The sequence below is a fragment of the Hesperophylax consimilis genome, chromosome 7 (assembly GCF_061612785.1).
Source record: "Hesperophylax consimilis isolate HC1 chromosome 7, BYU_Hcon_1.0, whole genome shotgun sequence".
Taxonomy (NCBI): Eukaryota; Metazoa; Arthropoda; class Insecta; order Trichoptera; family Limnephilidae; genus Hesperophylax; species Hesperophylax consimilis.
The window spans coordinates 14853045-14878478 of record NC_142842.1 but is presented as its reverse complement, the minus strand read 5'-3'; the positions used below and the strand labels follow the sequence as shown (position 1 = coordinate 14878478).

Sequence of the window (25434 nt, the reverse complement as noted above, 5' to 3'; positions counted from 1 at the left end):
AATATTTTTTACTCAAATTTCTTAGACAACTTCAAAAAACAGGGCTTAAACCATTTGAGATTTCATAAAAAAGTTAGGATCAATAAGTTTCTCACCAGTGGCAGGGTTTTCCAAACTTTCCTGATAATCTATCTTTTCATTTGTTTCATCTGTATCCTGTATTTAAATAGACAAACATTAGTACAGTATGCAATTGGGAAAGCAACATTATAAATTTTATTGCGCATTTTTACAGGCTGCATAAATCTTACCATTTTATTGCATAAAAATATTACTAATTTGCTGTTGAAATTCGACACTGTCATTTAAAAAAAAATGAACCTGCTCAATTTAATAGAAACAAATATGCTTAGTATATATTCTTAACATTGCGCTTATTCATACAAAATTCTTGGCTCATAAAGTGCTTAGCACGCAAGGCGCTTAATGAATGCTCGCACTCGCAGTTTAATAAGTGCTGACCATGCTTTTTCTTATATCTACTCATTCTCTAAGTATCGAATCCTTTCCAGAATTAGTTATCATATTTTTGGGGTTCAAATTAATACATTTCTAAATACCTACAATAGGCAACAATTAGAGAAAGCGAGAAAATTTAAAAAGAAAAGCTGTTCTAGATTAGTAACATAAACGATCAAGTTCCCACCTGTTAATCCATGAACCATTACGTAGAGGTGACAACACAAAAGCCTTAGTAATAGAAATAAGTCATAGAATAGCAGTTTGTGAAAGGTATTATATACAAAGATTGACCCAAAAGGTGTAGGATCCAGAGAGAAGAGAAATGTATTTGGGTGTTGAGAGGAAGACTTATGCATTTGAGGCAAGTAATTCGTTGGATCCATGTTCGTCTATTTTGTATGGTAATGGTGTTGTTAAAGTAGGAGGTCCTCGGGCAATCTTCCGTTGCGGGCGCTGCATCACCTGCGTTATATGAATGCTCATGAGTTTTCAGTTAACTAGATTCACATTATAATACAAATATTGAACATTCTGCTTTGAGACTGCCAAACAGAAACTTAAAGAATAAACACAATACCTACTTAGCGTTTTCAACTTGTATAAGGAATATATTTTTAGTCCTTGGCAGGTTTGTTTTTACACAATTATAGTGAAATATGTACATATGATCAGTTATTTTTTTACTATCAATTAACATGCATTGTGGGTACAATTTTCATTCAACAACATGCCTTTTAAATTGCCACAATACAAATAAAAAAAATAATTATAAAAAAGTGCACATTTATTGTTAATTTTTCCGATGACTTGTTGATTTCTGAAATATATTTTCTTGATTGTTATAGAAAGCTATGAAATCTAAAGTATTGATTAAATTGTGCTTTTATTTTCAAAAATATCACACTATTAGTCCCGGCGCACACGAGCAACTTTAGTTTCAAAATCCATACAAATTCAAAAAAAGTTTCCCTAATGTCGTGTCGCCTCGTGTGCTCATTCATATTATACCGTAGTGGATTTTGATGCAGCGACACAACTGTCACTAAAGTTGCTTGAGTGTGCCTGAATATAGTTTTCATAGCACGACAAAAAGTCAGGTGAAACGATTACAAAAAAAATTGTTTTTCCTATAACAATTTATTTATTACAAGGTTTGATGCACCTACTACAATATAGCATAAATATCCTTGTAGGATGTATATAACTAATTTGCATTTATATTCAACAGAGTGAATACGTTTCGCTGCATATATATTAATCAGAATTTTAGTAACCTGATATAAATGAATACACTTAAGTGTTAAAGAACGTACTTTAGCAAATTATTCCTGAAATTATTTGGAGTAAAAAATGTTGATGAAATTTTGGCCTCCGGCGATTTAAAATTTTTTTGTTTTTCATTACAAGCACCCGTCAAAGAAGTTTAGCAGTTTAATTTTTTTTAAATCAGGGGGGGTCGGGAGGTTGAGTGACCAGTAAATGACATGTGTAAGAATGTTTTTTTAAAGAAAAAAAATGAAAAAAAACACATCAAAAAAAGTCATCGGATACCAAAATTTAATTATCATTATTTTATTCCATATAATGGCAGGAATCACTGGTTAAAGCAAGTGAAGTACGTCCCTTAATACCCTGTATAGTTCAGAATATGTCAGTAATAATGTAAACCTTTAGTTACAACCAGGCAGCTTTGTCTTTGAGTTTGTTTCATCTAACAAATCAGCTTAGGAGTGTGATTTTTCTAAACTTTTCTATTTCACAAGGCGCTGTTTGAAATCAGAGTTTTTGTGTCAAAACTTTAATTACTTTTAAAAATGTGTATCAAATCTTTTTCCTTGATCTATGTCAATTTTTTTTTCTTAATTACGCCCTTTTACTTGTTTTCAATGAGGCTTTAATCTCAGAAGCCACGCTGAAAGTATTTACTGCAGTAAGTAATTATGTAAACTATAGTTGTATGTAAAACTAGTATGGGTATTGACTTTCTAAAACTATTTCGTTCCACAAGATGGAAGTAATATTTTGATTACATACAGATATAATAAAACTTCAGTTAATGATTTTCTTTACTTTATTGAGAAATCCTACAATATAATCACGGTGTTCTTTTGGTGAAGGTGGTCTTAAAAAACCGATGCAGCCTTATATAAAAATCGACATAAAGAATTCTAGAAGTAATTTGAGAATGAAAAGAAAGTTGTGTTAGTAATTAATATTTTGCAATCAAAAGAATACTGTTTAACTATAATATATTATATGTATACTTATGTATTATTAAAAATGCAACGGATAAATATCTTATTACAATAGCCAATTTAGAAAACTTTGAAGTGTCATAATTATTCAAGTTATTCAAAAACCATATTTTTTCAATATTCACATGTGGCCAGTTTTTCGATGCAATGTCATGTTAATAATATATATTTGAACCCCACAATTGGGCAATGAGAACATTCAGTCTATAAATAAATTCTCTAAATTTCGGCATTATGTTTGATTCACCAATGAGTGAAATGAATATTTACAACGACGACAGTCAGTTTTAATTTATGAATCGAAGATTATAATATTTGTATTTATTAGTCACATTCCTCCGTCACCCTAATAATATAAGTAATGAAAATTCAGTCTAGTTATGTTGAAAAGGTTATCTAAATTACCACCAGAAAATTTTTGAATGACTAAAGCAGAAAAAGGGTTAAATTAAGTTGACAGGCTTAATACTTAAACGATATAAATAATTCATTCGTATTTATTTTTGCTTAAATAGTAGGTAATAATTAATAATATAGATAATGATGCGAACTACAAAGCTATAATACTGCATTAAAGATTGTGTGGATAAGTAAAATAGCAGTAAGTAAATAAGCAGTTTGTACTATAGTAAAGACTAGACATTTGCAATTTATACCACCAACCTGAAATATTGTGACTTCATGCAATTTGTATTTAGTACAATATATTATGTTAGTTTGAAGATGACTTTTATTTAGCATTCATTAAATAATAATGTGACTTGCTTAAATATTTGAGACTTAGGTACTTTATTTTGTAACATGCACTATTATAAAAAATACAATTATTAAGTTGAACATCCTTATTGTTAAGATTGTGAAACAAGCATGATCAAGTTGACTAAGTGTGAGCTTATAAGATAAAATGTTGTGACTAGGAAAAAATTGCAATATTGCTGCAACAGCCAAAAATTTACAAAAAATCATAACTTTTAAAGCAGCCGTAAATATGGTAAAAATGTGTTTGTGAATATTATGTAGCAGTTGTGTCAGCAGTATTGCTTTCCTGTGACAATACACAATAAATATTTTCCTATTTTACTTACAAAAAAATAAAATTATTAAACATTTAATTTTTCTAATTGGAGATAGATCCAAATGAACTCTAATTGACATATTTTTAATGAGTACTTAAAATAATATTGCTTAATAAGCTTATTGCGCATAATATGTGATGACTATAAAACCTAGAACTATGCAACTATGATTTTGGCAACAACATGCTTCATTGAGTGCTGCAATCGTTAGATTAAGCACAATATGCAGGAAGCATAATGTTATTTTCTATCACAAGCCTAATTGTAAAAAATAAGTTAAGAAATTATAAATGACAAACTCCCTCTTTGTCTAAAAATGTCATGCACTCTAAGGACGGGTTGTTTCGGAGAATTTGAACAATTCTTCAAAAAGTTAATTTTCAAGTTCTGTGAAAGATTTTTTCAAGTTCTGTTACCATTTCATTTCTGTCAAGCAACTAGCCTTTAATGATATAATAACAGAACTTGAATAGGACTTTCACAGAACCCGAAAATGAACGTTGAAATTTGATGAATTTTTCAAATTCTCCGAAACAACCCGTCCTTAAAGTACAAATAATGAAAAAAAGAATAATGCTGACCCCATTTAAAACTTTTTCTGGGAAGTCAACATAGTTTAATGCTTCAAGCAGATGATATAATGATCAGATAAAAGAAGCGTTTAATATTCGTCATCGAACATGTCATATTTGGCGGCAGGTTTTCCGAAATCGAGTTGGTCAAGGTTGCATTCGCTAATGGAGGATAGGGGGGCTCTCTTGCTTACCGCATGAGAAGTTACTAAGGCCTCATCGGTAGAAGAAGGGATCGATTCAGCAATGGAATCATTGCCATCCTCTTCTTCTTCACTAGTTTCTTCGGTTATTTCTCGTTCGGGCTCCAATAATTCAGAGGATTCCGTCAGTGGCTCCCATGATAGTTCTTTCTCAGATGGACTATCTGAAAATCAAATGATGTTACATTGTATTACAATATATTATATAATATCTAGATCTCAATACAAGTTAATACACACGTCTTACCACTGAAACTAATGCGCTTTCGTTGCGGAGACGGCGGAGTGTTCTCGTCAGATTCTGCATCCCTATTTGGTTCGGTTGTATTTATTACTACGGCTGGGATTGTGGGGGTAGGTGGGCCTCCGTTTGTTCCATTATTAGGGGAATTGGGGGTAAAACCATTTATTTTTACTCCTGTCGGTGGTTTAACGCCATTCTGTACAGCCATTATAACAACTTTTTTAGGAGGTGTTGTATTCCCAGGTTTATTTTCATCGTCACCGGGGACCTAGAAAAAATTGATTATATGTTAAACAGAGCATATCATAATTAAAACATATTACATATACTGTTTCCAGCGTCATTCATGAAATGTATCTTACAGTTTTGTATGTATGAGATCGCAACCCCAAGCCGGGGGATTCATGCATCTTGGTCGCTTGTTCTTTACTCCAAATAATACTTTCATCGGTTTCTCTTTCGAAACGTTTTTTATGTTGCTTGTTATTTCTCCAAACCTAAAATTTATCAATTTTGTTACGTGGTGCATACATCATAGTACATAATAACGGTACTGGAAAGGATAAATGGCTAAAGCGCCATACTGCCACAGATTTTTATTTTATTTTTTTACATAAGTTACAATTACATCTCTGGGGATGCTGCGTGGTGGGTCTTTTTGAGGAGAGGAAGGAATGAATGTGGGTCTTGAAGAGTCCGGTGTTGTAGGAGAGAGGAAACAGAGAGGCCGGCAAATGTTTCCCGATTATGCATCGGTGCCGAAGGCATCAATGACGTTAGTTCCTCGGAGCATCTTCCATTGTTATACCGGTAGAACAAGGACTGCATAGACGTCTGTGCTCTAAAGATTGTAATTCGCTTCTTAAGTTAGGGGAATCTATCAAATGGGCTGCTCCTTTCTGCACAGAGTTGAGGGTTTTTAGGTATTTTGGGGCTGACCAGAGGTGGTTGCCAAATTCAATAGTGGGGCGCACTTGCAGATTCATAGAGGGTCACCAGTTGTGAACTATTAGCTAACTTGACTCTAGCTTTGATGGAGCCACCGTGCCTGAGTTGGTCATTTAGAGTTACGCCAAGTATGTTGGGAAGATTGCTTCCGTTGAAGGAGACTAGAATGTCATTTCGATCCCTTTTCAGACATGATTATGTCTTTGAAACATTAAATTCGACTAGGTTATTCTTACCCCAAGAGGAAACCCTCTCGAAGTAACCGTCCATTGTCTGCTTCAAAGCCCTCCGAGCTGTTGGAGTTTGTGCTTCCTTTGGGGGCTTCTTAAACAAACTATCATGGACTGTACTGTCATCCGCGTAACAATGAATTGGTGCACACAACAAATGGTCATTGATGTGCAACAAAAACAAAGTGAGAGACAGAACCGATCAATGTTGGACGCCAGCATTTATTGAGTTTGAGGAAGAGGTGAAACCATCTGCAACTGCCTGAATCGGTTCCATGATATTTCATCAAAATGAAAATTCAACACACCTTTAAAAAGTGATATAGAGTCATTAAAAGAGATGAAACAAAATATATAACTTTTTGTAGATGTGTCGAATTGTCAATTTGATGACATACCCGGTCACCATCTGAATCGACCTTTCCCTCAAAAAGTTTGCAATTCAAGTACAAAGGTTGTAGGAAGTCAGTAAGAAGGCAGTTTGTTGGCAAGTCCTCGGTGATAAAGCTGGTCAAAGGCCTTGGAAATGTCCAGTGCAACCGTTTGGGTCTCACTGTAACGTGCCAGGCACCGCCCCCAAACATGCGTCACATGTTCTGCCAGAATCCGTATCGACGGTCGTTAATAATATTGTTCTTCTCGATGTATGTGAGCAGTTTGTCGTTGATCACAAGTTCCATCACCTTGGATAGAATAGATGTGATCGCCTGGGGGCGGTAGTTGGCCGGGTTGGAGCAGTCCCTCTTCTTTTTTTCATTCAGAGGGTACAGAGCCAGACTTCAGGGACATTTTAAAAAACCTTGTCAAAATTGGAGCTATTTCTGCAGCCAACCTCTGCAATACCAGGGCAGGTATTCCGATAGCTTTACTAAAATTGAGCCCCCATAAGACCTGGAGTACATTCCGATGCCGGATCCTCAAACTTTTCATATAGAAACCGCAGTGAGGAACTGACGGCGGGACAGCACCCCGATCATCGAGGGTCGAATTTTCTGCAAACATTTTTCCTAATAAGTTGGCCTTTTCGGTGGCAGTGTTTGCTAGTAAGCCGTCAGGTTTTTTAAGAGGTGGTAGACTAGATTTGCGGAAATTGCAACGTCAATACGCTCAATAGCCTGCAAGCTATCAGGAAGCTCTGCTGCCATTCAGGCAGGCAGCAAGTTTTTTGCTGATCTGCAGGTTGTGCTCGAATTTTGACCTATTTACGATCCTCTTGCTTTCCATTGCCAATTTGTTACATGCTGATCTGCTCGGTAAGCTGTGTTTTTTCATCAAACTGCTTCGGAGCATTGTCGACTGAACCACGGCTTTGAGCCCACACGAGTTTCTTTAACAGATGATTCTATGAACTTTGGGTCTGAACTTGCCTACTAGGATGAAGCCTGGGCAGTCTAAGATAGGAGGCGTCTAGAGTCTCGACTATCTGCGTTTTTGAAAGGAATAGCAGTTAAGGAGAGAAGGTGGTGATGTGGTGATATACGGAGTTTAAATTTGTGTGCAGGCTGCGTGTTGGCGAAATTCACCAACAGTTTTTTTTTCTCTTGCTAGACATTACCCCATGAATCCGTGCATCCCTGCTAAGTCAGGGTAGTCTATATCAGTCACTTGGGGTAACCTATGGCATAGGTGTTGATCATCCTTAAATGGTTCCCAGGGTGGTGGTACTCATACCTAACTACCAAATTGTAAAGGAAAGAAGAAGATTACATTTAAGAAGTTTGGTTTTTTGGTATCTTGAAGACTGAATTTGAAAATTGGCCCAAATTTTTCCACACATAAATTTTTTCCGGTCCCTTAGAAAATTTCTGTTTTCAAAAGAGATTCACAGTATTATGGCACATTAGTATCATTTTTCCTTTCCAGTGTTCTTTCAATAAATAATAATAATTGATAAAAATACAACATCTAGTCGATTTTCTCTTTTACAAACCTCGTATGAGCAGCAAATCACAACAGTAACAAATATTGTAGCAAGAATTATAAAAACAATATTAGTGCTCTCCTCTTCTGTTGAAGCATCGGAATAAAGAGATTTGTAAGAAATTCTTGCCGGTGGATCTTCAACCCAAGTTTTATCCGTTCCCTGTAATTTAAAATATAGAAAAAAAACATGTAAACAAAAGTATGTAATAATTAGTCATAGTACCTATTTACCTAATTAATAAACATATACATATTGAATTTGTTACCTTATGTCCAAAATTAAAAAAAGTTTGATTAAAGTGGGTATTTATATTTACTATAATATACTAACCAAACTGCCGTTGTGAATATCAGGATACGCGTTTTGGAACTGCAAATCTGGTGGCAGATCAAATCTGGCGGAGCATTGGGCACTTCGCACTCCCTGTGAGTTAGTCACATTAACCTTTTCGGCTCCATTCTTTGTGAACAGCATGTATTCTTCCAAAGGTTTCATAGTGTACGAATTCACCGACAGGTAAATGTCTGAAATAAAATAACAAAAGTAGAAACTAAACAATTTTTTTTTAAAAAACACCATTTCACCAAGTGAATCCCAAGTGGTATTTCATCAGATATTCTTGGTTGCATCCCAGTGAAACATTGATGCCTTTTTATAACTGCCAGTACTTACTGGATAGGCACCCGCTATAGCCCTTGTATATAGCAAAGCGGGGGTCAGTCGTGTTCAGTCCCCCGATTTGGACTTCGTTGGACCCAAGTTCTGGGGAGGAGATTAGTCCTTGAACCTTCACGGGCAATAATTGTACTTCTCCCCTATCTATCAGCAGAGAAGCATCAGATCCATTACGTGTGTAGTACAAAGAATGTCGGGCACCTACAAAATTAAAGAAGATCGATTAGGAATTGCGTATAAGTCTATGTGTTGCAGATTGTAAAATACTACGATAAATGTAAGGTTTTAAACAAACCGTTTAAAAAGTTTCGGTCTTTTATTTCAGCTCCAAAAACTGAACCTTCTCTGTCTTCTTCGAATTTCAAATGCCCATCCGGAGTGATTGCCACCAGCAGATAATAGCTGCGCCTGTAATCAACATACTTTGGTAAAAAATAATGTTTGGATATAAAAAAATCAGAGTAGGTATTCAAATTGTAAACGCTATTGATTATAACTAGCTTTTCAGAAAGCCTAAGTAAAATTAATATTGAAATATTCCTGGCTTAAGATGGAAATGCACGGACTGAAAATTCCAAACAGGAAAAGCGGCAATATTTTTATGGGACCACAGTTTGTTGTCCAAGAGTTTTGGCCACTTAAGAAAATAGATTTCTACTTCTTAGTAAGAGATTTTGTCTGAATTATTAAACCATGAATCTGAAAGTGTTCATTGATCACACAAGCCCACTTTAGAAATAATATGTATACGTAGAATTAAATAGTACAAAGTATTTTGTGAACCCACTGATTTTCTGTTTGCAGCAGTAGGAGAACTGTATTCTTCTGTCGAAGATCGTTGCTGGAAAACGCCAGCTGTACCTTCACCTACACATTACAAAATGGGTTAGTGAAATATACCAATTCTCATCAAAATTAATCTCTAACAAATAAATTGTACCACTTCACACATAATTTTAATTAAGATCAATCGAGAGAAGTGCCTCTACAGGGTGTGTGTCTGTCAGATTTTATAAGAAAACAAAGCAATTTGTGACTGTGTGTGATATCTATGAACCTACAATATACAGCTATATATATACTAAACCCGCCACAGTTTACTGATGGCTCTGTAAAATAATACCAATTTTATTCTGACGGCCATTTTATTTTTACTTGCCGATATAGTAAAACTTTATGTATTTGCTTGTTTTTAATTATATCGCGAAACTGCAAGAGTTGCAGTTGGTATATAAAGTCCATTTCCCTTTAGCATTTTCAGTATATTAAAAATTTTCTATGTTTTAAAAATTTTATAGACAGACGCACTTGCCCCATTTCAGGGGGTTTGCGTCTAGGTGACAGTTTTTACTAAAATTATTGTATTACATTCTACAATGCTCTTATGGTTCCTGTGATAAGGCTTGTATAACTTTTGTTAAAAACCATTTATTTCTTGAAAGCACACCGAATTCACTATTAACTGGTAATTGAATCCAACTCGTTAATTTATAAACCACACTTCCCCCGACTGACCTTACACAATTTTAATACACATTCAAAGACTTTCGGATTATACCTTTTCTATATACTTTTACTCGGATTATACTTTTTCTATTTTACCTTTTCAACGGCTCCATCTAAAACGAACTTCCTCTGTAGAACGCTCTCCCCGCTGAAGTCAGCTCCTTTCTCTTCCATACAGTTGTCTCCGAAGTAGCTTGTATGTTCGCAATCGCAGGAGCTTTCTTGACGGCTGAAGTCCTCGGTACATATGCCTCCGTTCTTACACGGCTCCAGATCACATCGCATATTGCAGTGGGGCAACACTCCTGTTAGATCTGTAATTAATACATGAGTGTTTTATGATAATTTTCTTAGTAATTATTGTACTATTTATGAATAGATTTCTGAGTTAATAATTTTTATCATATTGCTTTCAAATTGATTAGTGAAATGCTGGCTGACTTTGCTATTCCATTGGATTAAGATTGGATAATATTTTTCAAATATATTTCTCTAGGGTGGCCGAGAGTATTCTAGATCAGCAATAAGCAATTGACGGCCAGATCCACCCTACGAAGTGCTCCCTTCTGGGAGAGGAAAAGGAGAGTCCCAGAACGAACCATAGCACATGTAGCCCACAGTAGTGGTGTGTAGGTTCAACCGGAATGAGTTCTTGGACCCGAGTACTTTGCGGGAAGCGGATCCCTCTCCTACTCCTTTTTCAAATCACAGAGTGGTGACACATCAGCCTTTGCCTATATTATAGCGGTCGATTCTGTTTTCCAACTCTACGGTGAGTGAAAATTTTGTTTATTGTTCTATAATATTGGAGTAATATGCATTTAATTATGGGTTTCTTTTCAGGTACCGATGAGTTAATTAGTTAAATAATAATATCGACTGACACGGACTTTGAATTCGACAGCAGCAACAAATTATTTGAGTGATTGTTAGTTAATATTTGATTAATTTAAATGATTACCTTAACTCTTGGGAATGTAATGCAAGTAGCTATGTTTTATATAATTTTTAAATAAAATTAAAAATTTAAAAACATTAGGTGCATAGGTGCATAGTCCTGGTTCGGGTCCTGGTACGGGTCCGGGACCGAGTTTAGGGCCAGACCCATGCGTCCCGGCACCCGCCACAGCACCCAGTACCCAGTTCGTATATAAGGACTCGGAACCCACTCCTAGAACTAGAGTTCTTTTAAAAAGAAGCATTCCTCGAGGCCTCCGGCAATACGCAGAACCTACTTATCTCTAGCCCACAGTACAATCTTTCAAAAACGCTCAAATGAGCTATATCAGTATTGTCGTTAGATTCGTCGATAGCAACAGAGTAGAACTTTCTATTTTTCATATCCTTCATAAATAAATGATTTACTTCACTCCCCAATAGTTCCAATGCCGCTTATCTGGTTGAATGAAGTGTCAAGGCTAGTTTTCAATTATGGGTTGCTTACTATCTTTTCCAAAGTTGCTTGCATGCACTCCTTGATCATTTCCGAGTCATGGAATGCCTTTTTGTTGTGGCCCCACAAAAAGAATAGACTTATACATATTATTCATACGGCCCGCCACCAAAACTAATTTCTGACCGCTGGTTCTTTGACAACATAATAATGGAAAAATATACATTAGTGAAAGGTAAGAATATCACAAGTTAGAAAAGCAACAATACATATTGTAACACCTGTTGAACAAGTATAGATTACAACAATAATTTGACAAAAACATTACCTTGGTCAATATTTTGCTGTGCCTTCAGTGGCAGGTCTACCACATGGCTGCCGATTTTGAGTCCTCGAACGCAGCCTACATATCCCCTCACGCCCTCAGTGCCTGCGGGGCCCGGGTGCAGGGAGTGCGGGTCTATGCCGCCCAGGTTCACCTGGAAATAGTCGGCCGGGGGTGCTGGGGGGCGCTGCGGACGGAGAACCTCTGGAAACAGAAGGATAAAGATATAAGCAAAGGATATTACATACATATAAATATGGTTCCATATTTTACCAGACATAAAGTGAAATAACCCAAAGTGCTCTACACATATTGATATTATTTTCTTCAATCATCGGAAATACACTTTATGATGTCATTTTAATCATGCTAAAATAAAATATAATATTCACCTATATTTAAACAAAATAATTGATGTGTTTCGAAACCAATGGTTTTTCGTCAGGATAAAAGTAAACTAAACAACATTATTATTAAAGTCTATTTCTGACACCTGAGTTTTTTACGATAAAGAGGAATAGATTACAATAGATACGATATGCCTTCAGCACTGTTTTTATAAGATATTAATAGATCAATTTTGTAGTTTTGCTATGTGCATCAAATTTGAATAGAAAATATATGAATGTCAGATAGATTTGCCGGCATGCCCATTCTTACATATGTATCTAAATAGGAAAAGAGTTGAAGAGGTTTAAATAATATTTACCTGCTTCGGGATTGATCCATGGTTTATTTGAGTATTCCGTCAGTAAGACCACGGATTTGCTGATTGTTGCGTTTTTATCATTGACGTGTAAGGTTGTCTCGTTATCTTGGCGGATAATGGCTACCTGGATACTTTCTCCTTTACTCAATCCTTCGTAAACTACGGAGACGTTAACTATTTCATTTCCATAATTGAACATGTACACAACTCTGTTGCCCTGTCCAATGTAAAGGTGGAAGAAGTTATTGATATGATCATTGGCGTAAAGTACTAACGAGTCACTATCGTAGGTTCGCAGATTCACTAAAAGATTTTCAAGCATCATCTTTTTGAGTCTGGTTTTTTCATCCACTGTTGTGTTGGCTGAGAGATAGTTTTTCCTCAAATATGAGTCAGGCGTGAGGAAAGTGAGTGCTTTGTGATTGATATCTGAAACATACACACACATATACAAATATAATCAATTTATTTTTGTTGCATTTATCTATCTGCTAAGGAATCTGGTACAAAGTATACATACTTGTTTCACAGTAGACTCCATAATGTGCCCATGGGTTTTGACAGATACATTGAAAGGTAGACCATAGTTCTTTGCAGATAGCTTTGTTTTGGCACGGATTAGGAACACAGGATGGCTTGCAGTCCTTTATGATTTCTGATAAATGCACAGACATGTAACTGTATATGTCTAAGATCTCTCCATTGACCACCAGACCACGGAAACAGCCAATTAGCCCCTGTTTAACAGCGGACTTCTTCAGTAAATCACTATAAAAATACATCAAATTAGTTTCTGTGCTGTGCTGTGTTATGAATTATATATTATTCAAAGTACGCTTATTTTTACTCACCCAGTTGCTCCGCCAATGAACATGGATCCTTCAAATGGTCCGAATTCTTCTTCAAGTAATAAGTCAACCATTTGATATTCAGTGTTAATCATAAATCTGACGTGGTAGAAATTGTAGTCTATCCAAATTTTATGCCATTCGCCTCCATTCAGTTTTTTCTTTGAATTGATCACTAATTCCCTCGTCGTTCCAGTATTGAGAGTGAAGTTGAACGTAAGTTGGTAATCTAAAATAATTAAAATAAAATCAATATTATTCATTCAAAAAGACTGAAATAAAAAAAGATAATTCTTTTAATGATATTAAAAGAATTTGGCATTCTCAGACTATAAAAATATTACCATTTGTTTTTTCGGCTACTGGCATTATACCTAGCTCTCTCATTCAAAATTTAGGGGTATTAGATCTGTCAAAGAATTTATATATAGACATGCAAAAATCAGTCATTTTAAATACATAGATTTTTTAAAATATTTAGGGTGATCAGCAGGATTTATAGGTCCAATTAGAAGTTCTACCGAGCCGAACCCTCTGATATGAAAATATCTGGAGTCGGTGAATTATTTTCCCATTTGATCTCTGGTGAGTTGACGTGTTGGTCTTGTATTGTTTTGTATTTATTATGATTATATAATGCACTTGCATAATGTGGATTGACTAGATGATGATTTGTGGAAAAGTGTGTGGAAGGGTTTAGTTTTTCCTATGAGGAAGATTTAACCCGGACATAAAGTAGGAAAAATAATAATAAGCGTTTTATTGTCTTATTTTTTCCTAAAAATAGATATAATGATATCCTCACTGGGTTCTCCCATGCTGAGGATTTCATTTACACATTATAAAATTTAGTAGTACTATATAGGTCCAAATTGATATTATAAGGAAAGGTTCTTAAGGGTATACTTAAAATAATTCATAATCTACCCTTCATAGATGGCACTAATTTAATTGTTTTAGGAAAAAAACACTGTTTGCTACTCATGCATCTAAATATTAAGAATTGTTGGTTTGCGCCTGTACATAAGTTATATGAATACGAATAAATCGTTTTGTACATGTAAAAACTTAATTTTTTCAAGAAAAGCACACAAATACAATATTGTATTGGTGATTCAATTCAAAATTGTATTTTGAAGCATAACTAACAAAAAGTATTGTTTCGTTAAATAATTTAATTAGCGCCATCTGTGAACTAGCAGTTTATGAATAATTTTAAATTAGCCCTGAGTTACCATTAACTTAATTATTTGCTTAACTTACCACTAGTTAAGGCCACCATGAACGAGGGGTAGTTTGGTCTGATTGGCGGTTGGAAAAGCAAAATGGCACTGGTACCAGTTGTCCTAAAACTGAAAGCAATATCTCCCTTTCTCCATCCAGGAACTTCTATATATGACTGAGATGTTGTGAATGTTACTACATATTGTTGGGTATCTGAAATATATTAATCATTAGTTTAATACAAACCGTTAGTAATACACCTGTAGATGTGCAATAAACGATCAAACCCATAAGGCATGTGTAATGAAAATGTTGCCTTACTTGTTTCAACACATTCTAATGGACCAAGTGTAATGCGTCCTTGTGCATTTTCATCCAAGTCTTTTTGTTGCAAGAACACCATTTCAGTGATCCCCAAACTGTGAGGCTGGATATAGGACCCTTCGTCTGAATGCCATTTGTTCTCACTTATATCACAGTTACAGGACAGCGAAGGGTCAACACAAGTTCTGTTTACTCCACAAGGACAAGATCCTCTGCAAAAAAACATGACATATTTTTAGTGCAGTACAATTTATTAAATTTATAATAGGTACAATATGATTTATTCTGTTATTTATGTACCTATTTTGACAATAATATTTTTGGTTTTGACATACCGTTTAACATTTCCCAAGTAGTCGACAGTGTCATTCCTCGCTGATGAAATAAACCATGTGGCACTGTGAAGTTCCAATGGGGCCAAATAGCAATCATATTTTATGTGTTGACTGCAGTAGAGAGAGTGGGATATCAACTCTTGCAGCATCTCTGCAGTAAATTCTCTGTACTTAATACTGAATTTAAAGTCTTCCTCCTTCGCTGATCTAACATCCTGAAACAAGAAAATAGTAAATACTGATAAATTTTTATGCCAAAGAACTTCAAAAACTTCAATTGAATTTGGGAGACACCTCTGGGATGAAGAGTGCGATTGCGTGAAACTCGATGAACATGAGTGGAACACCCATTCTCAGTCGATGTTGGCTTCATGAAAACAGGCCCTTTCTTCGACTTGTCTCGTAAGTGGAATGTCTCCTTCATATAATCCGAGCCTCTTCAAGATCTGCATCAATAAATCCCTTTCCACAGCCCCCACCTCAACCCGTCTAAAAACGCTGCCCAACTGTGTGGTGAAACACTTGTGAGGTGTCAAATAAAAAAATACTTATTTCCCGTGTTCTTGTTAAAGCTCTGAATATGATCCTAATTTATACTATGTATTATGCAGAATCTGCTGTGTTGAAAGTTTTTAAAAGATAGCTGCCATACTCACAACTTGACTAGGTAGGTTGTGTTCCACAATAGTTTTGGTTGCATCTTCCATAGTTTGGAATTCACATTTCACATGAGCCGGTGGAAATCTTCCATTTCCATCAATATCAATCAGGTAAACATCTGGCTGAGTGTACCCGAGAAGTGCTAACTCTTCGCATGTTTTACGGAACTTGGCGAAATGGCAGTTCTTTCCAATGTAGCCAGTTCCACTACAATCGCAGGCGATTCGATCATCTCGAACAGAACAACGTCCACCATGTTCACAAGTATTTGGCCTCAGACAAGGATCGACAAACTGGCAATTGTCAATCGCTACTTCCCCAACAACTCTTTCTGTTTTTATCACATACCTGCGTGAAAAAAACAAGAGAACATAAGAAATTTATATCACAGGTAGTTATAAACCTCTACGGAGATTACACAAAAGTTCTAGGGTTACGTTATTTAGGTACCTGGGTTCTATGAGCACTCCGTTGACAGTTATATCTCTCATACATCCAATCAGCCCAAGATTGGCTGACTTCAACCCACTGCCAATAATGACTTTGTCTGCCAAATTAAACTTCAGTCCTGTAAAAAACGAAATTTTCATTCACAAACTGCTTTTTCACTCTTGACTTGGATGACTAAATCAAATGTGGGAGTAATTGACTGTTGTCATAACATTATTTTGCTGAATTACTGTTGTAATATTATTATAATATTAATTTATTCAGGATTACCGAACATTTGAGTTTGTTTGTTCTTGAAATCCACAATCAGATTGATCCCTCCATCATTATATTCCAATTCTACTGTATGCCATGTTCCTCTGGTATCGAATTTGACTGAAGTGAGATGGGTCACATTCTTCCCTGCATCGGGAACGAGTTCAAAACGAATTTCTTCTTTGACAACCCTCACCTAGTAAAATAATAATAACATAAATAAACCACAAGAACATGAGACAAATGGACGTGGTTTGAGCACTTAAAATGATTTATACATTGATGTTATTTTACCTCCCAAAATCCCATTCCTGAAGGCGTAATAACATCACTGTAAGCCAGCACGGCCATGTTACGACTAGATTTGAAGTCAAATGATAAATTTAGGCTGTTTTTTGTTTCCAGCGGCCACCAAATGTGTGATGAAGCAAATGGATATGTGATCGGTATCACGTCCACATCATTTTCAAAAAACTCCGGTTCTAGAACACCTATGTAATGGACTTTAGGATTACCCTTTTTCAATTCATATAAAATTGATACGTCATTATAAAATACATATTCAAAGCTTCCAATGAAATTGTTATCAGACAAGAGGCCCTTTTTCTTGTTCAATTCTGGTCCTCCTCCAATGTAGATTTCAGGATCTATGTAAAGATGATGTGATGAGCCAGGTATTTCAAATGTTTTAACTTCTTGGTCGAGGGACACTTGAACGACCTTATAGTTGTGGAAAATGGTCAGATTGTTCCAGTGGTTAGAATTCACTTGATAGCCTACATAACAACTGAGGGGTCCATCTCCAAAATCCATTTCCACATATACAGATCTATTGTGTAGAGATGCAGCAATGTAGTGATGCTTTAATGAACTTGTTTCTCCGCTTGCATAAAACAAGGCTGAATTATCATATCGAGTCTGTAAACATAATCATTATTTAATCAAAAATTATTTCCATCTCGTTTCGTAAGATGGCAGATAGCGGTTATATGATTTAGATTCAAAACACACAATACCTTAAAAATCATACTTATTCTATTGATAGCTGTATGAACTCTGTCTTTCCAATCATACACTCTGTAGGAAACATAACTAGAACCACGCAGGGTTAAAATCGTTGCAGCTAAAAAAGAAGTATATTTATAAATGATAAATTAAATTTAATATAGGTATGATTTGGGAAATTTTGGGAACTTACTGTAAACATCGCATTGTTCCCCTTCATACTTCATTCCAAAACAATCACAAGTGTAATCATTGTAGTGGTTTATGCATTTGGAGCCCACAAAGCACAAGTTTTGTCTCGTACGACACTTGTTGATGCATCCCTCATTGACGTTTTCATGTTTTGTTGCAATTAGTGGTTTTATCGGCAGCAAGTCTGATGCAGCTTTACCAGAACTCAGAACCACGTCACTTATGCAACCGACAAACGATTCTATTATGTACTTTACGCCGTGCAGTTTCTCTTCAGAACTCAAACCTAAAATATATAATTTACATTAAGCATGCAGCATGAACTCATAATAGCTTCAATAATGGGACTTGCAAACAAAACAGACTTGCCATGCTGAGATTCAAAGCAAATTATCTGAAGTAATTATTACGTTTAGTTAAATTTCCAGAGGTCTTACCTCCTACCAGTACGACAGACGTAAGGTTAGTGGAAATGCCATAGTTAGTATCTTCGTTCAACCCTTTAAGGTAAACCTCCTCCTGCTGTTGATCTACTTTGGCTAAAAGTCTTGCTCCATGCACATCAATTCTAACAACCACATTGTGCCACTCGTCTCTGTTTAATCCCATTCCTACTGTCACCGAGGTTAAGTGCTTTCCGAAAACATGGACCACTGGAAATAAAATACGTTCAAATTTTTTTACAAACCTGAGGAAGCAATCAACTGAATGGTACTGGTAAAAGTGTGCTTTCAATAATGCAAATCTACCTTTTAATTGCCCCTTTTCTACTATAACGTAGAGAGCATAGGGTTGCATTTTAATTCCCGCAAGGTTCTTCACATTGTGGTACACAAGAAGGCCATGAGGAAGACGAGTTCGAAATCTAAACGATATTTCTCTGCATAATCTGTAACACAAAAATGCATGGCAGATAAGAGATTTTTTTACATGTATCTTGGTTAGGCCTCCATCCTAACAATATATTATACATACATACAATACATGCCTGAAGATGTTATATATTTTAACTATTCATATCTACAAAAGTAATTATTATTCTCATTTGTTTACCTAAGCTGAAAGGTCTTAATAATTTCTCCGTCAAGCTGTATGAAAGTGTTGTCCTTTGCAAACATAAATGTCTTCTGATGTCCCGTCTCAGCGAAGGTGAGTTCCTTCCCCCTCTCGTGACGGGGGACGGGTGGGAGTGTGGGGGCGGGGGGGACAAAGGTTGGCGTCATGGTGGTGCTAGGGGTGGTGGTGGGGATAAGGGAAGACGTAAGATACGGGGGAAGAGTATCTGTAAAAAAGCCCATTTATGTAAGTTTCATCAAACATAACAAACAACACACCAGCACTAAGACTGAACGCTGCCCATTTAACACCCCACATAATATTATAACCTTAATCTGACCACATCATTGTGAAATAATGCAAATTAATTAACTAGATACACATTTTTTAGATTGAATTTGATATATTTATGTTTGCATTATTGCATTACTTATAGGTACGTTATGGTATAATATTGATAATTGATAACAATAGACTTTGAAGTAAAAGCAGTTGAATGGTTAATTAATTAAAAATATATTATAGTGTTAATAAATTTAAGAAATAATGATAAAAAAACATTTATTTATTGTGTTCATAAATAATCAATTACTTGTAATTTTATTACTGTTATTATTTTGCAGTGTAAACAAGTCAAACAATTAGTGGACAGCTAATTGATGGACTTTGTTTAAGCCCGTCGTCGTTTTAGCTATGAGTCGGTCAGCAATCGACATAAACTGAATGTTGCAAAACCCTGTGCAGAAAATTAAGTTCGCTATAATAAGGTAACGGTATGTAGCTCTATTCAGTGTGTAACTTTTCTGCGCACGGTCTTATAGCATTTGGTTTATGTAGATTGCTTATCGACCCGTGGGACGACGGTCTTAGACATATCTCATATTTCTCAGTTGTGCATAGCATATAATTTGCAATTGGGTTATAATATTTTGAGCTACTTATAATTGTTTTTTCGTTTCTAAAAAAGTTACAAACTACGTACAGTAGGTATTCAAAATTACAATTACAAGAATTAAAAATTACACTTATGTATTCATCACTTCTTTTTCAAAATTGACACGTTTTCCTCTTCTTTTACATTGGTCGGTATTTCTTGGTAGTACCTGGTATTTTTATATCAGTAGGAGGAAAATGAAATATTATCAGATTCTGAGAAATAGAAATTAGAAATTATAATATATTACATATATTCGACCGGTCGGTGGCCGAGTTGACATCGCGCTTGGGTCCCACTCAGGCGTAGTGTGTTCAATTCCTCGGCTGGCTAAGTCCTCCATCACAACACAAGCAACATTTTCAGCTTACTGTGGTGGTAGTAGGAGATTTTCAAATATTGTCAGGTTATTCGTAACCCGGGAATGTTTGTCTTTCTTTAAAAAAAAAAATATATATATATACAGGGTGTCCGGAAACTCGTAGTACAAGCGGGAAACTGGTGAATCTACATCACATTTGGAGTCGATTTTGTAGTATATTTTTTTTTTATTTGAGCTTTCGTTATCGAGTAAATCGAGTTTGAAGTTGATTTTTTTTATTTTTTTTTTAATCAAATTCTTATAAATTATTACTGAAGATAAAAGTACCCAACTAATTAAAACTATTTGAAAGTAAAACAAATGAAGAAACTCGGATTGGAAGCATTATTTTGAAATCACCCTTCATTTAACCCGGTGTAATCATAAAATATTTCTGCTCTGCAGGGTTAAAACATCTGTTATTCAACCCTAAACACCAGAAAAAACTTTAACCCTAAAATAGCCGAAAAATATTTTTTTTTGGTTTTTTTTTTTTTTTTTGAAAATGCTCAAATCAAAAAACTTTATGTTTTTTTGGGTTCCTCATGTGGTGTAGATTCTCCAGTTTCCCGCTTGTACTACGAGTTTCCGGACACCGTGTATAGGTACATACACATTATATGTGTATACAGGGTGTTGGGACCTACCTGAACTTAACCAGCGTTTCTTGACTTTATTTGGAGTAAAAAATGTTGGTCTTTGGTGAAATTAATGTTGTTTTTATTCAAAATAAACCAAAAAAATACAGCCGAATAACCGTCCACCATTAGCTGTTCAAAAGGAGCTACCGATTTTTTTTGCAAAACCAAACCGGAAACCATTTTTTTTACTCCAAATAAGCTCAGGAAACACTGTTAAGCGATCTTGCCAACGTCGCCGATGGTGCCCAGGAATGCCACTGTTTAGTAATATGACTTGTTACTTGTTAGTACTCACACGACTTTCCTATGCAGTGGTGCAGTCACTCGTGCTCCGAGTTGAACCTGTTGGCCGCGTTGCCCCCGCAGCCGCCCCTCACGAACATGGTGCAGTTGCTAGCGCCGCCGATGGTGCCCAGGAAATGGCACTGTTTAGTAATATGACTTGTTAGTACTCACACGACTCTCCTATTCAGTGGTGGAGGCACTCGTGCTCCGAGTTGAACCTGTTGGCCGCGTTGCCCCCGCAGCCGCCCCACACGAACATGGTGCAGTTGCCAGCGCCGCCGATGGTGCCCAGGAATGCCACTGTTAAGTAATATGACTTGTTAGTACTCACACGACTCTCCTATGCAGTGGTGCAGGCACTCGTGCTCCGAGTTGAACCTGTTGGCCGCGTTGCCCCCGCAGCCGCCCCACACGAACATGGTGCAGTTACCAGCGCCGCCGATGGTGCCCAGGAAATGCCACTTGTGGACGAAGCTTCGGCACGGCCCTACCTCTGACTGTCCCGTGCATAATTCTACAGATAAAAATTTATTTGTTATTTTAATTTATTACTAAAAGCTAAATATAAGCCCCTCATCCAGGATCGATCCTATGCGCAATTGTTGCCAAGGCACCAAGACGCTGATAAAACCTAGCAGTTCTAACACATCGCCCTTGAGATTATTTTTCATGTAAACGGCGCTTCACAAAAATACAAATCATCCGAATATTATTGATTACCTAGACGTCTACTGATTTTGACAAGGGGCGCCAACATTTAACTCGCGCCAGGCGCCGTTGGGCTCAGAGTCGGCCCTACCCTCATCCAACTAGAGTAATTCTGTTTTAAGGCGATGCCATACGTAGTAATGCAAAATTATTTGTTTTTGGTTTGAAAATTTGGTCGCCTAGAAATGTTTCAGATGCTTCAATTAAATACTGCGAGTAGAATACATCTTGGCCATTGAAATAATCGAGTATTTTTAGATAAATCTTTTTATAAACCCAGAAAAAAATAATACTTACGAACCCATTTTCAGTTATGATTTTATTGTATAATGTGAAAAATTAAGTTATTTATAAAATGATCGAAAAAAATAAATATTTATGCCTGAACATTTACAAAATAAAATAAAAGGCACTTTTTGGCCATATTTTTTTCTTGCATAAATGAAAACAGGCGGATGGTGTTAAGCGGGAATTTAAACCTTATCGCCATCTACGTAAGGGTTGTTATTGATAGCGGCTCAATTTAAAATATTACACGACGTAGTGCATCGCCTTAAGATGAGTAGTCATTTAATGACTTGACCATTTTAAATACGTTAATTGAATTTAACTTTTTTTCGGTGATGAATGAATGCAGATCTTGGAAGTGGAAATTAATCCACTTCCCGACATCCGATCGAGCTGAAACTCTGTAGATAGACTTGTTGTCGATGACAATTCATTCTATCAACTCTTTGTGGCAATCACATACACACAAGCGGACAGGTACGTATTTCACTGAAATCGGATGACTTTAAAGCATTTAATATGCGATATTAATGTCGGTTCTACCCGATTGGCATTTGGTGAGATTGATAATTAATTAATATAAAACTGACACAGTATCCATAATACTATAAATATTGCTAATGGCTTCCTCATATTTATTTTATGCAATAAACATCAATGAATAGTCTCCAAACGGTCGTATTCTGACATGTTTTAGTATATAGAGTTTGTAGGTAGTTTATAAACAATATCAGGAAATTGTAATTTATTAGAATATAAACAATGTTGATGCGAAGAATAATACATTTCAGAAATACAGTGCACTTTTCATCGTTCATCCCAGCGATTCCTAATCTTATTTGGAGTAAAAACTCTAAATGACATTTTGGTCTCAATAATAATAATAAAAAATAAATAAAAAAGTCACCGGAGACCAAAATGTTGTTTAAAATTTTAATTAAATAAGCACAGGAACCGCTGGTTATAACCATTGATATATTACTATATTTAGATTAGTCATGAAGCGAAAAAATAGGTTTTACTTTTTTACCTCCATTTGACCTCCAACGCTTCCAACCCTGTAGTTATGTTTATTTATCTTTGTGTTGTATAATCAATCATCTGTATATTTATATACTCCCCTTTGTAGTTTTTGTTTTATAAGTTTGTCTGTTTCAGTACTGTTTTGTTACATAACGAAAACGCCCACTATTATTGTAATCAGGTTCCTATTTTTATAATTTTGTAATTATCCACTGTTAGCAGCTCTGTACCGTTGATGTTAAGTATCTTAAAAAAATAGTATGCCAAAATAAATAAGAATCCGGTCTACGCTCACCGCTTATCGCGTTCTAATAGTTGAACATATTAGTACGCAATAGCGCATCTAACAATTGTAAAGCTCTATGGTTGATACCCAAGTCAAATTATGCCCATTAACACCTCAGATCTTAGCTTAACACCATGTATAATATTTGAATAGTTATTACCTACGCTATTAACAATGTTGAAAAGCAAATATCTCTACGATAATATGCGAGGGAATCTGTCCTTTGTTTTTACCAGGGATGCTTGATTCCAACACCTTAAAAGCCAGTCGAAAAATATATTTTTAATCCATATACTTATATATTTTGTTGAAAGGATACGATCGACGGATCGACCCACGATGCCGCATTGACCATTGACAATTTCAAACAGTTAAGCAACAAATACCTTTTGACACAAGTCACAAAACAGTAAGACATTAATAGCATGATATTTTTATTTGCTTTGCTATATTTCATATAAACCTTCTCTAGTTTTACTGACTGATAATGTAACCTCTTGCATGTTTATTTTGATATTGTTAGTATTGTTTGATATCTTCAATATTCACAATGTCGTGTTATTTACTCACTTGTACTATTTGTTATAGCAACTACTTGTTTATGTTATTTTATTTATCATTTCTCTTTTACATTTAGACATTTATGTGATACTAAAAAGTAAATTAATGAGAAATTTTGATTATTTCGAGAAAACCGCAAATGAAATTACTCCACCTTCAAATTTCTAAAAATTATAAGTTTCAATTATAAATTTCACATAAAAAATTTGGAAAAAAATAACAACTTAATAAAGACGACGGGGCTAAGCTCAATAGTCTTGGTATCCGGTAATTGACAGTTACACCAAAACTAAACTTAGAAAACCATTTTAAATTATACCGGAATAAAGGATTGACATTAGGGTATCGCATATAAATTCTTAAGCACACACTTCACCACAATCTTCCATTACACATCTGCCCTGATGATGGACTCTGCAATGCTGTCCGAAACGTTGGCTAAAGAAGGAGGTAAATCACTATAGTACTTTCAGCCGTGATAATCTCAACTTAACCGCTTTCATATTTATAAACTTAAGATTTTTAATTAATTTTACGATTCCATAAATATTCGTTATATCGTCTCCTGTAAAGTCATCAATCTGTTACCAAACCACAGTCCATTTACAATCCGTGTAATATATTTTACACGGATTGTAAATTGTAAATATATATAAATATATTTGTTTTATATATATATTGTAGGTATATATAAAATCTATAATATAAATGTAGTATAAATCTACTCCCTGTTGAAATTTAATTGAAAGTCGTACTCGTCAAAAACATATATTTCAACACAAAAATGTAACACCACTTTTGCTCAACATCATTACATATAGGTATCTAGGGAAAAAAATACTTTAACAGCCTACCCGAAAATATCAGAACAATAGAAAACGATAAACACATACTAAAAGCAATTAAAGAGAAGTTCAATGTAAAAATACCAAAATGATGAAACTATCTTTTTAATGAATTATAAATTTTAATATTCATAATTACAAACACTAAATATTCTTAATCCTGATGCTCACCACTCTTCTAGACACAAACGCCAGCTTCTATAGAAGAGGAACATTAAAAAATGTATTTAAATATATATATTGCTGTAGGTACATCCGTTTTATGGAGACTATGAAAAATAAACGAATATGAATATAAGAGAATATTATGACCCAAATCAAAACTATGTAATTTTTAATCTAAAAAGACGATTAACATCTTTAGTATTTTTTCTAAGGATTTTGCTCTGAAAACTTCAAGTTCTATAAAAATACACACCGCTTCAGATCTATTGTTGACACTTATGAAAATAGTATTTTTCACTGACGCATTTTCATTGATTAAATCAATGAATTGTTATCGATCAATTCCCGTAGATCGATCTTATTACAACATTTATTACAACAAAATTGTTTAATTTGACAGTGATAATATTTATCACTATCAACATTATGATGCAAATCTTCACCATATTAAATAAATTGCAAAACT

At 35.2% G+C, this 25434-nt stretch overlaps 1 protein-coding gene across 3 annotated transcripts in view; it reads right to left on the bottom strand.

The window, feature by feature from the left end:
* axo (axotactin) overlaps positions 1 to 25434 on the bottom strand; it is an 86552-nt gene that overhangs the window by 2328 nt on the left and 58790 nt on the right. The window contains exons 3-30 of one of the 3 annotated variants that reach the window (XR_016302397.1): positions 21424 to 21606; positions 18869 to 19097; positions 18565 to 18704; positions 18253 to 18468; positions 17817 to 18101; positions 17635 to 17741; positions 16913 to 17536; positions 16634 to 16814; positions 16364 to 16481; positions 15910 to 16261; positions 15254 to 15468; positions 14916 to 15130; positions 14634 to 14807; positions 13374 to 13599; positions 13043 to 13290; positions 12523 to 12951; positions 11817 to 12017; positions 10192 to 10409; positions 9377 to 9456; positions 8885 to 8997; positions 8587 to 8790; positions 8245 to 8438; positions 7921 to 8073; positions 5175 to 5309; positions 4816 to 5080; positions 4560 to 4732; positions 647 to 924; positions 96 to 156 (exon numbers count right to left, since the gene is read on the bottom strand). Coding sequence is in view for 2 of the 3 variants with exons in the window: in XM_089633242.1 (XP_089489368.1) it covers positions 96 to 156; positions 4560 to 4732; positions 4816 to 5080; positions 5175 to 5309; positions 7921 to 8073; positions 8245 to 8438; positions 8587 to 8790; positions 8885 to 8997; positions 9377 to 9456; positions 10192 to 10409; positions 11817 to 12017; positions 12523 to 12951; positions 13043 to 13290; positions 13374 to 13599; positions 14634 to 14807; positions 14916 to 15130; positions 15254 to 15468; positions 15910 to 16261; positions 16364 to 16481; positions 16634 to 16814; positions 16913 to 17536; positions 17635 to 17741; positions 17817 to 18101; positions 18253 to 18468; positions 18565 to 18704; positions 18869 to 19097; positions 21424 to 21606 (5739 nt within the window). In the remaining variant the exon portion in view is untranslated. Of the gene's footprint in view, positions 1 to 95; positions 157 to 646; positions 925 to 4559; positions 4733 to 4815; positions 5081 to 5174; positions 5310 to 7920; positions 8074 to 8244; positions 8439 to 8586; positions 8791 to 8884; positions 8998 to 9376; positions 9457 to 10191; positions 10410 to 11816; positions 12018 to 12522; positions 12952 to 13042; positions 13291 to 13373; positions 13600 to 14633; positions 14808 to 14915; positions 15131 to 15253; positions 15469 to 15909; positions 16262 to 16363; positions 16482 to 16633; positions 16815 to 16912; positions 17537 to 17634; positions 17742 to 17816; positions 18102 to 18252; positions 18469 to 18564; positions 18705 to 18868; positions 19098 to 21263; positions 21388 to 21423; positions 21607 to 25434 lie in introns of those variants that run through there. The other 2 variants (XM_089633242.1, XM_089633244.1) reach the window with 2 other exon arrangements.